Source organism: Corvus kubaryi, unplaced genomic scaffold (genome assembly GCF_017639235.1).
Source record: "Corvus kubaryi isolate FWS band 111438036 unplaced genomic scaffold, C.kubaryi_AGA036_p1.0 71, whole genome shotgun sequence".
Lineage (NCBI taxonomy): Eukaryota > Metazoa > Chordata > Aves > Passeriformes > Corvidae > Corvus > Corvus kubaryi.
Window position 1 is genome coordinate 19,518,923 of NW_024582059.1, and position 15,144 is coordinate 19,534,066.

Below are 15,144 nucleotides of genomic sequence, written 5' to 3' on the forward strand. Positions count from 1 at the left end.
TCTTCCTTTAAGCAAACACATTAAAAAAGGTAACATGCTGTTCTCCCTTTGTATGTTTCAGTACTTTGAACACAAGACAAGGTCATTCGACACATGGTTATTTGAAGTCCCACTTCAGATTAAAATGCTTACCAGAAGACTGGAAGCAGAGTTTAAATCTCTTAGGCTGACACAGCGTACTTGCACAGGTACCAGGATATTCCACTCTTGGAGAATCTGCCAGTTGCCTAATTTACAGGTCTAAATTCTGCAGTGGGGGAGAAGCTCTGTGAGGCAAACTGCTGTATCCCTTCCTAATGCAGGAAGAGTGCTATTGATGGGTTGTTGGCAGAGCAGCAACCATAACATCTTGGTCAAATTAAGTTTGTCAGGAAAGGCTACAGCAAAACTGCAGACCTACCTGAATAACTGGCAACTGGATCTGAATTTCCTAATTACTATAACCAAGTCAAAAGGCAGCCACAGAAGTGAAGCTACTACATCTCAGTCCCTTTTCTGCATGTTTTGAGGACATCCTATCTCCATTTTGCATCTTGTGCAGGAAGAACTCAAGCTCCCTCTCAGAAAACTGGAGGCAGGCTGTCTGCAGCTGGAGGGGGAGGTCTGAAACCTCACCCATTCCAATCAGTTCATTTGAGAGTACCACTTTATTATCAATACTAATGTTTTTTACTATGTCTATTTCAATCAGTAGCAGCCAAAGATACCAAGTACTAGGACCAGTTAGATGAAAACACAATAATTAGTCCACATGTTATTCCTTCTAAGTATCTGTGCAGAAGAACTGCATGCATTTCTGTACAGGAGGTATTTTTCAAAGACAAAATCTACAGGAGGAGTGGAAATTTAACCTCAATTGTGCTTCCAGGAAAATCCACCTCTCTCTTAGCCATCAGTTTTTGAAGAATCAAGGAAGAGTAACACTTGGCTCAAGTGAAAAGTTTCTAGACTTTGCTCACATGAAGTATTTACATTCCTCTTTCAAATTCTATGACCTATTTTACCTTTCTTACCTGTACAAAGACTTTCTGTAGCAGCGCTCGGCGCTCTGCGAGAGGTAGTTCATTCTGTGCTCCTCCAACTACCTCAGGCACGTGTGGAAGGTCAAAGAACAGATACAGACATTTAACAAGTGTGGAAGGCACTGACATTGTAGTCATGCAGTCCACAGTTTTCTGAGGAAGAAGAAAACACAGTGAAAAATACCAGTTCAGCATATTATATATTCAAAACATCGATAATAATGCAGTTGATTGAAATGCTGGTTTTTCTTTCTCACACCTTTGGTGAGGTATTCACACAGCAGTACAGATTCACCATCTATTCTTGAATGCCTATCCAAACAGTAATTCTAAAAATAGGATGATTTATTTACATGACAACAGCATCTCACAGCCACAGCTCAGAGCTCTTATTGCACAGGACAGAAACAAAACCTGTCAGTCTCTGCCAACAGAAGTTAACAAGTTAATTACAAGACCTTCAGCCAAGCCCTCGTCAGCTACCAATTCTTTGTAGCAGTAGAAATGGGAGTGGGAGAAGGACTATTCAATTTATGCTCTCACTTGGCAAGAAGGTGTAAGCCGCCGTTAAGAAGCAAGGTAGTAGAAAATCTGAAAGCATCAGTGGGAAGAGAAGACAAATTGGCGTGGAGGCTGGTGGTGTACCAAAACAGAAATAAGATGATGTGTTGAATTGCAAAGGCAGATTGGAGCAGAAATAACAAACCACACAGCTGCCCAGTACACTGCTAGAGATAGCTCTCTGATGGAGGGCAGCACCAGAAGCAGAGGCAGGAATGATTCACTACCAACCACTCAGCACTGCTGCTGGCCTTGCTTTTTGCAACTGCTGTGGCCCTCCTCCAGCGACGTGTGCAAAGTTCAAAATCTGAACTACTTAGGTCCTGTATGTGCCATGCATCTCAGGGGGCACTAAGCAGCAGCATGTGAGAGAAGCCTTTGGGCAGCAATAAAAGTTGCATGCATAATTCAAAAGAACATTATAAATTCAAGTCTCAAAATGACTGGTTTTTTTCAGGCAACTGAAACCACAAGGAGCTAAAGCAGAAGTCCTGTGGCAGTATCAGAGAAAGAGTATCTTAACACAGAAAAGCAGAATATAGTTATATCTTTTTGTGAGTGTTCATGCAGCTCATTCTATTATTGCTTTTGTCTCTTCCACACCATAATTTATTTTCAGCTTTGCTGTTTCAGACTAACCTGTCCTGATGAAGCTAGTAAATTGATTGTGGTGAGCAGCATCCAACCTCTACTTGCTTCTTCACTTTGATTGACCTCCAGAAACTGGACGATGGCACGACTTGCAGCCTCTGTAGGGGAGAGTAAAAAGAAAAAAGCAGTAAGAACTCAGTCTGGAAGTCTGCAGAAGGGGACACATCCTCTCAGCAGCCCCAAGCACTGAGCATAAATTCACCTTTGCAGCACTACTTGAAAAAAGGACTAGGCTTAGGCCTACACTTTCCAGACACACATTCCAGTCTTACACACACACTTGGCTTTTACCGTGGCATGGCTGCAAAAAGTACATTCTTTGACCAGCAGACAGATTTCAGTAACCTGCAGTGACTTTTGTTTGAGTATTTTTGCTTTATCAAACACAGTATACTTTTTCCAAAGACATGAAGTCACCACCAGTTAGTGGCCTCTGTGGAAATACCTGAAATTTCTGAAAAAAAGCACTGCACTGAAACAACAGTATGGAGGGTAACGGGGATTGTAGGGAAGGAGAGGTGCTGAAAGACAAAAGGAATAAAAAACAGGAAAAAAAGTAACATTAAGGCTAAGATCAGCAATTACCACATCCCCAGCCTACATTTTTTGAGAATGAAAACAGTAACAGCTTATGGATAATTCTTACGATTGAGACCCACTTCTGGATGCTACTCCGTATCAGTCAGAGCCAAAGACAAATACTCAGCCTAGTAAACAAGTTATCAGCCTCAATAAATAAATCAAGAGAAAATGCAATCCCATTTCACTGCTGCCTGAAAACACACTTATGTAAGAAGTCTATAATGCCAGTTGTGATGTCTGCCCATTACCTTTAAGAGAAATTTAAAACCATTTTTCATTAATAACTGTGTATCAATCATCTCCTGTGCTTTTAGTGTCAGCTAGGACAGAAAGGGAAGGTGAATAGTATCACATAAAAAAGAAATTACAAAGGAATTACTAATGGAGGAATAAATCTCTAACTGAAGAAAAATCCAATTTTAATATTGGCTTGTTTGCTTCATTTGCTGTTAAGATGCCCCAGCAAACACCTGGGAAGAAGTTTATTCGACAGGCAGCACATTTCATATGGCAAAGTACTCATCAAACTTGTAGCATCGACTACATTGAGAAGATAGCTTTCTGAAGCACCACACTGTCAGCTGTGCAGATTTGATTCATTTGTGCAATGGCTCCTCTCTCATGTTTTTGTGTGGCAGACTTATTCCCATAACAGACTTCTGTACAAACCACTGGCTTTTCCAATTCTGATGCTAAAGCAAGGAGAGGCCCCTACCACTTCCCTCCATTAGGCTGAGATAAAACAAAGGCTGAGATACCAAGGTGAAAGGTAAGGCAATTTATGAAACACACAAACAAGGACAAGTACCCATTTCCCAGCATGCGGACCTGAAGTACCTGGTGGGCACTGTCTTCCAAAACTATCAGTGCGAAAGCTCTGGTTAGGTGGTTGGGCTGGAACAGGCCAACTTAGAAAGCACAACAGCTGTGACACAGTTGCATTTCCTACACTAAAGACATAGGCAAACTGCCAGAATTCCTGACAAAAGCCATTTTTCCTCAATTTTGAGAGTCAAGCATGTCTAAAGCATGCACTGCTTCTACAAGGACAGTGCCCCACCAGCCCAGCATGAGGTGTGATTTTGTAGGCCGGTTCTCTTTCTATCCCACCACAGACAGAGCTGGGCAATCTGTCTTTGACTGCAAGACTGGTACCAAACTGAGTGTGCACAGCCTCCTTTGGGCAGTCTCCAAAGCCACCTGTGGAACAGGGGCTCGTTTAGTCACCTTTGAAAGTGAGACTCAGGGGTTAAGCCCACGCTTCTGAAAAAGTTGTCACGCTGCTGGCATTCTGGCATAGTAGTTGAACACTATAAATAACAGTTTCAAAGCTGTCACTCTTAATTAAGCATTACCTAAAACACAGACAGCATTTTAAGTGCTGGAAGACGTTCTCTTGTCATCTGCTCTGAGCAAATTTGATAGCGCTATCATATAAGATTAACTTCTATCATCAGCACTAGTCTTAATTTATTCCTTGTACCTTTCCCCTGGTTTTGAAGCACCCGAGTCATCATTTACTGTAACATCCTCTATGTGCCCCACTCAGATGTCCTTAGCCCTTCAACTTTGCTGCAGAAGAAAGCCAATACAGGAGTGGGATATGCTAACTAGTAAGAACAGCAAAAAAGCAAAGAGAAAAACCTATAAAAGAATATGTAAACATACCTATTGTGACAACTGTGCAAGCACGTACACATGAGTATAACCATGATGACGTGGTTACATGGTGAATACACAGGAGTCTGATTTTCCAGCATGGATTCAGTATATATGAGATAGAGGCTTGGTAGAATCAAACAACAAAATTTGTTTCACGTGCAAGAGGTGCACTGAATCCCGGACTTCAGAAAACCAGCAGGTAGCAAGCAATGGGAGTAGACTCATTCAGATGGGTAGCAAAAATCAATGCTACAAGCACTACAATCAGTGTTGGTGCCTATAGCAATAGCACTAAGGGCAAATTCAGTGCAAGAAGCTTTTAGTTAGATGGTTTAGAACCATCAACAGCATACAATAGTGTCATCAGACTTTTGTACAGCTTATTCTGGAGGGCAATATTACTGAAAAAAGTATCTGTGCATGTGCCAAGGGTGGGAGGGGAGGCAGAGTAAAAGGTATGGATAGGTGTGTTGGGGGTAGTGAAGCTGAAGGCAGGGATCCCTTCTCTAACGGAGCCTTCCAGAAGTCTCTGCTACTGCTTGTGGGAAATGCCTGAAGACACAGTCAGGCACCTAGAGTTACAGAGTACAAATAATTCCAATTACCTAGATAGTAAGAGAGAATTATTAACCCAAATAAAAACTTGACGGCACAAAGTCGGCCTTCCATCATCAGGAGCAGTGTTGGGCTGTCATCTCAAGTGGCAGATATGAAGCGGCTGATGCCTTTGCAGTGTGCAGAAATGGAGGGCTCTTCATCCAAAGATAAAACAAGTCAACTGTGCCAGCTTTTAGCCTCACTAATTCAGATGATTAAAAACCAGGCTTTCTAGGATCTCTTGGAAAGGCTCTATATTGCACTACACTTGCCTTGCATAAGATCTGGTAGAAAGCACCAAAAGTAAAGAGAAAGTTGACCAAAAGCAGTAAGTTATAGCAGTTGTTGATCAGAACTGCCTCTTGATAAATAGTAGCTGATAGGACACTTCTTTTTTCCCTTTCAGAGCAATTTCAATAAGCACAAACCAGAATCACTTTGTAAAGCAAAGTCACCCACAGAACAGGGAAAACATACATATATAATGAAAAAACCAAGATGTGTAATCACATCATGTGAAATCATTTCCAACAGAGTCCCTTCTCAGCAGAAGAAAAGTTAATGTACCAAAAAAAGTCTGAAAGCAGCCCCTAAGCGCACTTATTTTATTGACAAACATCCTCACTATCAGGAAAACTTCAGACTTCATCATGGGAAGAGCCCAAAAGGCAGCTTAGTAGCAGAAGATAAGAAGATTCCTTCAACTATCATCTGTAATCTACCCAAATACAAGATGCACTTCAACAAATTATACTAACTTTTGTGGATTTAGGACAAACATAAAATTAATTATGCTGATGTGATATAGATAAACTAAAAAAGAACAATAAAAACAGAGTTTGCAGATCACTGGAATTTGAAGAAGAATAAAGGTAGGCATTGTCAGAGGCCAAATACAAACCACTGATGTGGTTTTCTGCAATGATGATGAATGTTCATCAACTTGATCTCCCAAAATGGTTTGAAGATGAGATAACGACAGTCTTTCAGCAGATCTGCTAGATAAATGCCTAAAGAAATTCAAAGCATTTTCAGTGGAGAAACAGTTTGAGTAAATCTGTGAAATTAAGAGGAAAAGAAAGAAACCAGAGGGTGTTGCCCCTCCTCCCCCAAAAAAACACAAACTAAAAAAACCTTAAAGAACCAAACAACAACAAAAAACCAACAAAAAACCAAACAAAGAAAAAAACCCCTAAAAACTAAAAAGAATGGTGAAAAAACCCCAAATAGAAAACACCTCCTCTCTCCCCGCCCCCCTTCAAAAAAACCTTTAAAAAAGAGCAAATCACTACAACATTCAGTGGGTATAAACAATAAGTGAAAGTGTTGTTTCTGGAGTTAGGAAGGATTAGCTGAACGGTCTAGTAGCACAGTAAAAAGAAATTTAGCATTAAATAGTAAATACTGAAACAAATAAATACAGAAAATATTGCAAATATGAAATGAAAAATTGACTGAAATTAACAGAGATACAACTAAATTGAACTCTAAAAGTACACAAAACAGTGATGTACACAGACTAGTACATTAAATAAATCCTAAAAAAATCCAAACAACCTAACTTTTGAAGTTGAATTTGAAAGAAGGCTAAAAAGTTCCAGCTCTGTGATGTACTACTTTGCTTTCTCATTGTTCAATTTTCTACCCTTCTTCACAGTTTCATCTGTCGTCACTACCACTTACTCATATCTGACTAGGGTATGACTTTCCAGGTTGCAGGACTGCCCATCACTTAGGGAATCATTCTGAATCTCCCTAGGATAAATGTTAATGCATTAAATAATGGGCCCTGACTGGATGTTATTTGGTGGGCTCAGATGCAGACAATGGAGGACAGAGATAGAAATCCATTTTAGCAAAAATGGAATAAGCACTACCAGGTACCAAATCACAGGTTTGCACACCCTCAACTAACGAAATATGAGAAGCTGTTTAGAGTGAAAGAGAGGAGTGGGTCAGAGCCTGGTGCTAATAACACCGAGGCTGTGGGTTCAGTCCACGTATGGGCCACTGACTTAATGACTTGATGATCCTTGTGGCTCCCTTCCAACCCAGGATATTCTCTGATTCCTTCCCCAGAAACTTTAGTTTAAACACATGCTGCTGGAATATCTGCAAAATCACAGAACCACCAACTGCACCCAGGGAATGTCTTTAGAAAAATACATTAAATGAAAGTGTTGCTTTCCTTCCAGCCAAAGTAGTAATTAGTAGCCACAGTGGTTCTACCAAGATTCCAGCTGTCCCTGTTCCTTTTTTCAGAAGTCTTTTTCAGCTCTGAGCTAGATGCACTTACTCCCAAAAGAAAGGTTAATTTCAGAACTGAGATTACACTAGAAATAGACATTTTAACATATATTTTATATATATAATATTACCACAACTTTTTGATCAATTCAGACACAAAATCAGACTTAGTTGTGGAAAATGTGGCAGCTAAAAATCTCAAGTATATAGAGCTATCTCACCCATGACCCCACCATCTTCTAAACAGACTAGATACTCCATGGCAAGGGAAACTAGTCACTAATCCTCATAAACAGTTACTGCTGTCACCTGAAAATCATCACTGTTGTACAGCAAAGACTGAAACCTGCAAGATAATTTAACTCAGATTTAACTGCTTCATTTTTCTTACTCCAAGATTACATCCCTACCAGAGAAATAAGGCAGTTGAAACTGCAGCTGAACACACAACTACAATGGCAATGTTCAGAAACCACTTAAGACAGGGTGCTGGCACAGTTACTACTGAATCACAAAACACTGTTCTGAGAAAACTACTACAGTCTGCCAAGAATAACTGAGATATGCCTCCACCATAGCAGGCATTACTCACATAGCTATTAGCATAAATATTCAAAGGCCTGATAAAAATAATTGCCCTGTGTTCCATTATCAGATGGAGTAGAAAAAACACAAAAGCAGAGGAAAAAAAACCTCGACCACAACATACTGACAGGCAAGATTTAACCATACCATATTCCCCACTGTGAAATACTGGCAACACATTTATAGAAATGAAGTTCTTACAAAATTTCTTCCCTGTCATTAACTATCGAAAGTTGACTTTTGAATGTATGGAAAGCTTGTCTCTAAAACAGGCTTAGCTATTTTCTTTATTTACATGGAGCATTTCACACCATCAGGAATTCGCACTTGCATATTACCAGGGACATTTCCTGCATGTTGTTGTCACCAAAGTTTTATAATTTTAAAAACACACTAGGAGATATAATTATCTGTCAACGACTACTAAGATATGTTATATCTTTTTGTTTGAGACAGAAAAAAGAATAAAAGTTTAAAAAAAAATTATGCAAGAGTCTTCACAATCCACAGACACAATATTATGTCTTTAGCATAAAACATATTCTAAGAAACCAATAATTTCTGGGTTTTTTTAATCAGCATCACAGGAAGTGTGTATCTAGCTCTAGTAATTTTAACACAGAAGTCTATAAACTGAGTTTTAACAGCTTGTTAATAGGTCATTTCTGGAGAGGAAGCCTCAACCCACTGGTCTCACCAAGAGTCACGACGCAATTGCAGAACATGGACCCATGAGGCTTTCTTGAGGTCTAAAAAGGGTTTACTGACCAGAGTAACAGCAATCCTGATAACAGAGGAAAAATGACTGCTTTCTGTTTTAACAGAAACATTGGTATTCATTACATTAAAGCTTAGAAGTGCACCAAACTGTCTTTTTAGTCATTGTGGTCAAGTTTCTAGGTGAGGTGGAAAACATGAAAAAACCCCAAACCACCACCACCAACAAAAATCTACCTCCAACTTGTGAGGTTTTAAGAACTGGATTATCTTGGAGCAACAAGCAGAGGTATGGATGAAGTAATAGACTAGCAGGCACAACAAATGTTCCCCAGGAAAAAAGGTCAAGCAAACATCACCGTTCTGCCAGCATGGCTGTTGGACATTTATTTCCCCCCAATACTCAAAGAAAAGACATTTTGCGCCTGTTTACCCATAGAGAACAGGTTTTGTCTATGATATCTGTTTAGCCATCTGGAATGTTTCACTGTTTCACTGTTAGTCACTCTACTTAAAATGGAAATATATTGTAATTGGCACAGTTTGTGACTCCTGACTTCCTGCATAATAATTTTCACAGCCTTTTCCAGTCCTCATTTACCACCAAATCCAAACTGAGAACACAGCACAGATCTTAAAATTATCTAGTAGGCAAAGACTTGATACTTCTTGGAAGGACTCCTCTTCACAAAAGGAAGTCTAAGAGGAAAGCTAATGAAACTGCCCTGTTGGTGCATTGTCCTCAGTTACGCAACTGCCAATACGACATCAGGTTCTGACACATCCAGGGTGCAACAGAACCAAATCTCACCCTGACATTTAATAATCAGAGAAGAAGAGGAGTCCACTGACATTTTTCTAGGGCTGGCAGTGTTGGTCCTAATGCAGGACTTGCTGTATTTTCACATCTTATTAGTTTCCAGGCCAGCAGCTAATTTAAAATGCACAGTTTTGGAATGCTGGCATCTCCAAGTGACACAACACACCACCAACAGGCACCTCAGGTGAAATACAGCAGCTGTCCACATGCAGGTTCTTGGCCCCCTTCTCCTAGGAGGTCACGCAACTCAATTCACTCCTCTCTCTTTCTCATCTCTTGGAATTTTGTGGAACTCAGCTTTCTCCATAACTCAGGGAGGAAACCTCTAACCTCTTTCTCCTCCTCTCTCTTTTAGTCCAAAGAAACAAAAGGCAACACATTTTCATTGCGAAGAATTCATTTTCTGAGCCTGCACAGTTGCTGTGAATGGCAGCTCATAGGATTCTGACTGATCTGAAAATCACGATGCACAGATGTGGGAAAGCCCACCCTTGTGCCCCATGCAATACCTGTGGACTTATTCGATGCTCTCCGTCGAATTTCAGTCACCATCAATCGTGACACTTGAGTAGTAAACTGCAGGAGGTCAGAAAATTTCTCTGTCATTGTACTTGGAGGAGCATTTCCAAACACCTGAACCAAGAGAAAAATGGATGCATTAAATCGTTCAGTTTACAAGGATCACTACAAACTACCATGTTCCTTTGTGAAGAAGTATTCCTATGGAGATTACAAGTTTTTCATGCTGCAGCATTCATCACTGCACTGGTTTGCACAGTGCAGGCTCTACAGTATGTTCAGAGTTGGAATTCAGACCTCATTTCAGGAGGTAAGATCTGATGAATGGAGGGGAAAAGAGAGTTGTAAATTTTCTCACAAGATGAAAGCCCCACAGAGCCCCAAAAGACTGAGATTGCAGTCTGGGGTAAAGATCAGGTACCAGACCAAATTCTCCAACAGGACTTCTGTTTTTAAGATCAACTCCTTTACTATCTACTAGACCTAAATCAAATGACGTACATAAAATCTTTTAAAAGGACTAAGAATTGGAACTGCCCTGTTACGTCCTTCCTCAATAAACTGACAATACCAGGAAGCCTTCCATGTTGCTGATATCCCAAGGACTTACTCTCCTCTTTTGAGATCCTTCTGAACGTAACAGCAGACTTTTTTTTAATAAATTGTCACTTAATTCTAGGAACTTATTCTTCATGATTAAGCATTGATTATGTTATCAAATAATGTATTAAATCACATATAACAGGAAGAAATGTGTTAACTCTGTCGTATCACACTAAGCTGTGGAACACATTATCTCAAAATGGATTAGCTAGTTGCTGCAGTAATTTACTCTTCATTCAAGACTGCACAAAAAAAAGAGTCTTTATCCACACTTCCAATGTAAAACTTGCACTAAAATGGTCACAATAAACCTATGATATTCATTATCAAACAAAGCATGCAACTCAAATTACGGTATCATCACTTGTGTTAGTGCTGAAGAAACAGAATAGCCTGCTCAACACCTGAACAGTCCCTGCTTGTTTCGATTTTTCTCCCATACAGGTATTTATGTAACCTTCAGGAGTGTCCCTGACAGGCATAAAAGATGACAGTATTTTTCTAGCAAAACTTAAGTTCAACAGGTTATACTGGCCTCTCAGAAGGACTATGTGTTCTACAACAGTACAACTGATTCGGACTCAACAGCTGTTTTGCCCCTGTCTCCTTTCTCTGGGTGACCCAGTTATCCTATTACAGCTGAGCTGCTGACCTACTTGGCTGAGGTCATTCTCAAGTCCAGAGACATCCAGTGAAATCCATGATTACAGCCAACAGGGATGCAAAGTAATTGTGGTGCCAACTTACCTTGGAACCCCTAAGTCACTGAAGAAAACTTAAAAGGCAGAAGAAAGAATAACCTTTGCTAAGTTTGACTTCTTACCTCCCTTAGTATCAGTTGCTCTGGCACATCACAAAACAGCCAAAAATATTTTTCCTGTCTACTTGCATTGCAAAGTCATGATGAAATGGAGCCAGAAATACAGCACTGAAATTGAACACTCAGTTTCCTCAAAATAAAAATAGTTTTCACCAAAGGCATAAGTATTTCTCATACTGGAAATTTCAACCACTATTACCACTAAAGCAAGCAAATGGGAGACCAGACATTACAGGCAGACAACTGTTTTCTGTGGACCAAAAAAAATCCCCTCATTTGGATTACAGACTACACAACATTCCTAGTACAGACAATCCAAGATTCCCTAAATATTTCACAAGACCTCCTTTTGCAGTTGTTTGCATCAGCTCCCAATTCATCCAAGAGCCCCTAACTTCCACAAGGCAGTACGAAGGGAAGAGGGCATTGAGGCTTGCATGCTCACTGATACAACGTAAGCAAGATTATCTAGGCCAGAATGCACATTAGCATCTTGTCATCTTGTCACTAATTCTTTAAAGCTCTTTCACCCAGACCAAGTGAAGAGGAAAAACTAGTGGCCCTGTTACCTGTCCTGAGCTTGCTCAGATTTGTCAGCAGTTCCCAGGAAATGCAGAGAACTCAAAGTTACAGCAGAAGGGCAACTGAGGTCAAGTGGATTTTAATTAGTTGCCCCATAACCAAGTTTGCACTATGTAAATAAGCATTTCCATTGGATATTTATATACCCTCTGACTAAAAGTGGTAGTAAAAACCAAGACCAGGACGTTACACATTTTACCAGTAAATCGTCTTTTTAATAAGGAAAAGCAGGCTCTTTCAAGACAATGTAACAATGTACCACTTATTCAACACCAGCCTCTTCATCATTCCATCTACTTTTCTCACATACTGCACAAGTGTTACTACCACGTTGGTAGAGCAGTGCTTCCACAAACTCACTGAACTCTGAAAGGAGCCTTTTGAGTACTCTTCCAAGGGGCCAATCTTTTGTTAATTATGCACCAGTTTAGCTTTTCATTACTATGTGATTCATCATTTCATACGCCTCCCTGAACAATGAAGAAAAATAAATGGTCTGTAAACCCATTCATTACCAGAACTAGCAAGATGGTTTTATCCACAGCACGTTTGAGACATGCTCTATCTATAAACCAAACTTAAGAATGCTTTAGCTCTGCGGAATTTACTGATTAATAATCCTCCAAATAAAAAAAAAAAAAAAAAAAAAAAAGGAAATGAAGCTGCATTTCACAAAAAACTTGAGATGCCTCTAATGAGAGGAAAAAACTCAACCCCACAGCTAAGCAAGAAAGCCTCAAAAGAGCTCCTGGATACCCTCATTACTTAACTGGCTGCCTGCTGCTGGCCACTTGGATGCCTCTGGGAAGCAGAGTTACCTTCTTCACTCTAGATCTCTGCACTCAGCAAAAATAATGCTTCTCACAGAACTCCTTACTGCATTTTGTACACACACACACACTGATTCCAGCCAAACACATGCAGCTCCCGCCTCTAACAGCTCACCACTCTGATATAAGAGACATTCTGGAGTACACATTAAGGGATGGCACAGAAGTTTTGATCTGAGCTTCACAATTTGTTTGGAGTCTCTCCTCCTAACACAGACATCCCAATCTTGTAACAGATAATGCTTTTATGATACACCATCATAATCTTTGCTTAAGGCAGTAACAGAAAAAGTACTCAATCACACTTAAAAATCTTCAACAGAATAAAGATAACCATACAAAGTAACTATGGATGGATTCAGAGTCTGAATTTGAATGAAGCTTATTAACTGATCACTTAAAACATCTGCAGCTAAGGATTATGTCTGAGAAACAAGAAAAATTTTAGAAAGGATCTTCTAATAATGTTTTATTAATGTCCTGACAGCAAAAGTACCCCTTCTCAGAGAAAAGTTGTGTCAGAAATTTGAGAGTGAACCAAGATTTACCATATCGGCCACTGAAAAATCTCTTCCAAGACTCTCTAGAAAATGAGATTTTTTCTTGTACTATTTTTTATTCCAATGAGAGTTTGCCTTGCTATGACCTGAAGAGCTACTAAGCTAGCAGGATTGTTCCAAAACAAGCTGTACCATCAAGAGTTGACACTCCAGAAGACATAAAACTAGATAAGCCGAGGAAGCCACAGCAGATTGTATATGCAAACATCAAAAGAAGGCGGCGGCATTAACCAGGAATCTAAAAAGGTAAACTGTGAAAGTAGCAATAGAGGGCATCACAACTGCTCAGCCTCTTGAACACAGGAAAGCCAGAGTGTATTTACATGAAATGCAAGGAAAAAATCCCCCTATAACAGTGACAGGATGAGACCTGACTGATCAAGAAAAATCAAGTTTTTTTTGGGTCACACTATCCCAGTTCATCGATGACTGATAATAGTTATCAAGGTCTGCAAGAAAGGAAGTGAAAGAGCAGAAACAACACCTGCTTTCCTCAATATGCCAGGCTATGATCCAGATTTTAGAGATTGAAAACTGAAGCAACAACATCTGGCAACAGCCTGTATTTGTGGCATGAAGGACAGCTCCACGAAGCTCACAAGCTCAGAGCAGGTAGAGCTCGAAGGACAGTGATGTTAAAACTAAACTAGGAAACTGATGGAGGTGAAAAAAAGAGGAAAGAGGAAGAAAACAACCAGAACTAGGACTGAAAAATAAAACATCTGGCAAACACATAGGAATGTGCTTTCAGCATCAAGTTTGCTTCAGTAAAGAAGGATACAAAAGAGTCTCTAGCACTCAGAGAAAAGAGCCCATAAACAAAACTAGATGGATTCTGTAAAGAATAGAAAAGAGACATGGGGAACCTGGGGAAGGAAAAGCTACTATAAACAAGAAGAAAACTGAGGAAAAGTTTCTGAGATGCATTCACACAAATAGAAATCACAGAAACCATCATCTCTTCAAGAATGCAAATGGTACCCAAGATTACTTAGACAAGAGCTGATTTTGATGAAGTAACAACAAAATTTGGGGCTACTGATTTAGTTTTCAGAATGCTTCAACACATGAGCTGAATGAAGAACAGTGAGAACAAGTGGTGCAAAGACAAGAAGTAACTTCAACTAGACTTCACCAGAGTCCAGAGGAGGGGCTGAGAATTAGGACAAAGCCAGCAAGTGGCGTAAAGGGGGGCGTGGGGAGGGGGAATTGTATTAAGGAAGGAAACAGGAAAAGAGAAAAGGCAGAAACAACTGAGAGATTAAAACTGGTCTTTTTCATCTCAGCAGTATAATCAAAGTCTTTCCTTAGACTACTGTACGTGTGTCGCTACACTAATTCTACTTAAACCCAGCAATATCACCAACTGCAATTTCTATAGATATAATGTTACTGCCAGTAGTTACCACAAAGGCTAAGAAAAAATTCTTCTCCACCTGCAGATCAGAGTTAAGTGCTGAAGAAGCTCAAGTGAGGGCATTCTACTTTCCAGAAGCATCAGCCTCATGTAACCACCAGAGGGAGATTTCTAAGCATAACTGCATCAAAATAACCTTCATGGGCTCAAAGCAAGATTAAGATTCCACTGTGCTAATTTGTAATAACAAATCAAGAAAGTCCGTAACTAAAAGGCATATAATCCAAGGAGATAAATTAAAAAGGAGGTATATGAACTGAGCTTACTTCTCCCAAACTCACACAACAGGTTACCAGCAGAAATAAGACCTAAGGCAACAGAATGGTATTCAAGTGATCCATCCACTAAAGCACACTACCCAGTCAACCG

At 39.9% G+C, this 15,144-nt stretch overlaps 1 protein-coding gene across 7 annotated transcripts in view; it reads right to left on the reverse strand.

Moving 5' to 3' along the window:
- Positions 1 to 15,144, reverse strand: part of WDFY3 (WD repeat and FYVE domain containing 3) — a 121,187-nt gene that overhangs the window by 86,109 nt on the left and 19,934 nt on the right. For all 7 annotated transcript variants that reach the window (XM_042049806.1, XM_042049810.1, XM_042049808.1 and 4 more), the window contains exons 3-5: positions 9,954 to 10,077; positions 2,223 to 2,332; positions 1,014 to 1,175 (exon numbers count right to left, since the gene is read on the reverse strand). In XM_042049806.1, the coding sequence (XP_041905740.1) occupies positions 1,014 to 1,175; positions 2,223 to 2,332; positions 9,954 to 10,077 (396 nt within the window). The remainder of the gene's footprint in view (positions 1 to 1,013; positions 1,176 to 2,222; positions 2,333 to 9,953; positions 10,078 to 15,144) is intronic.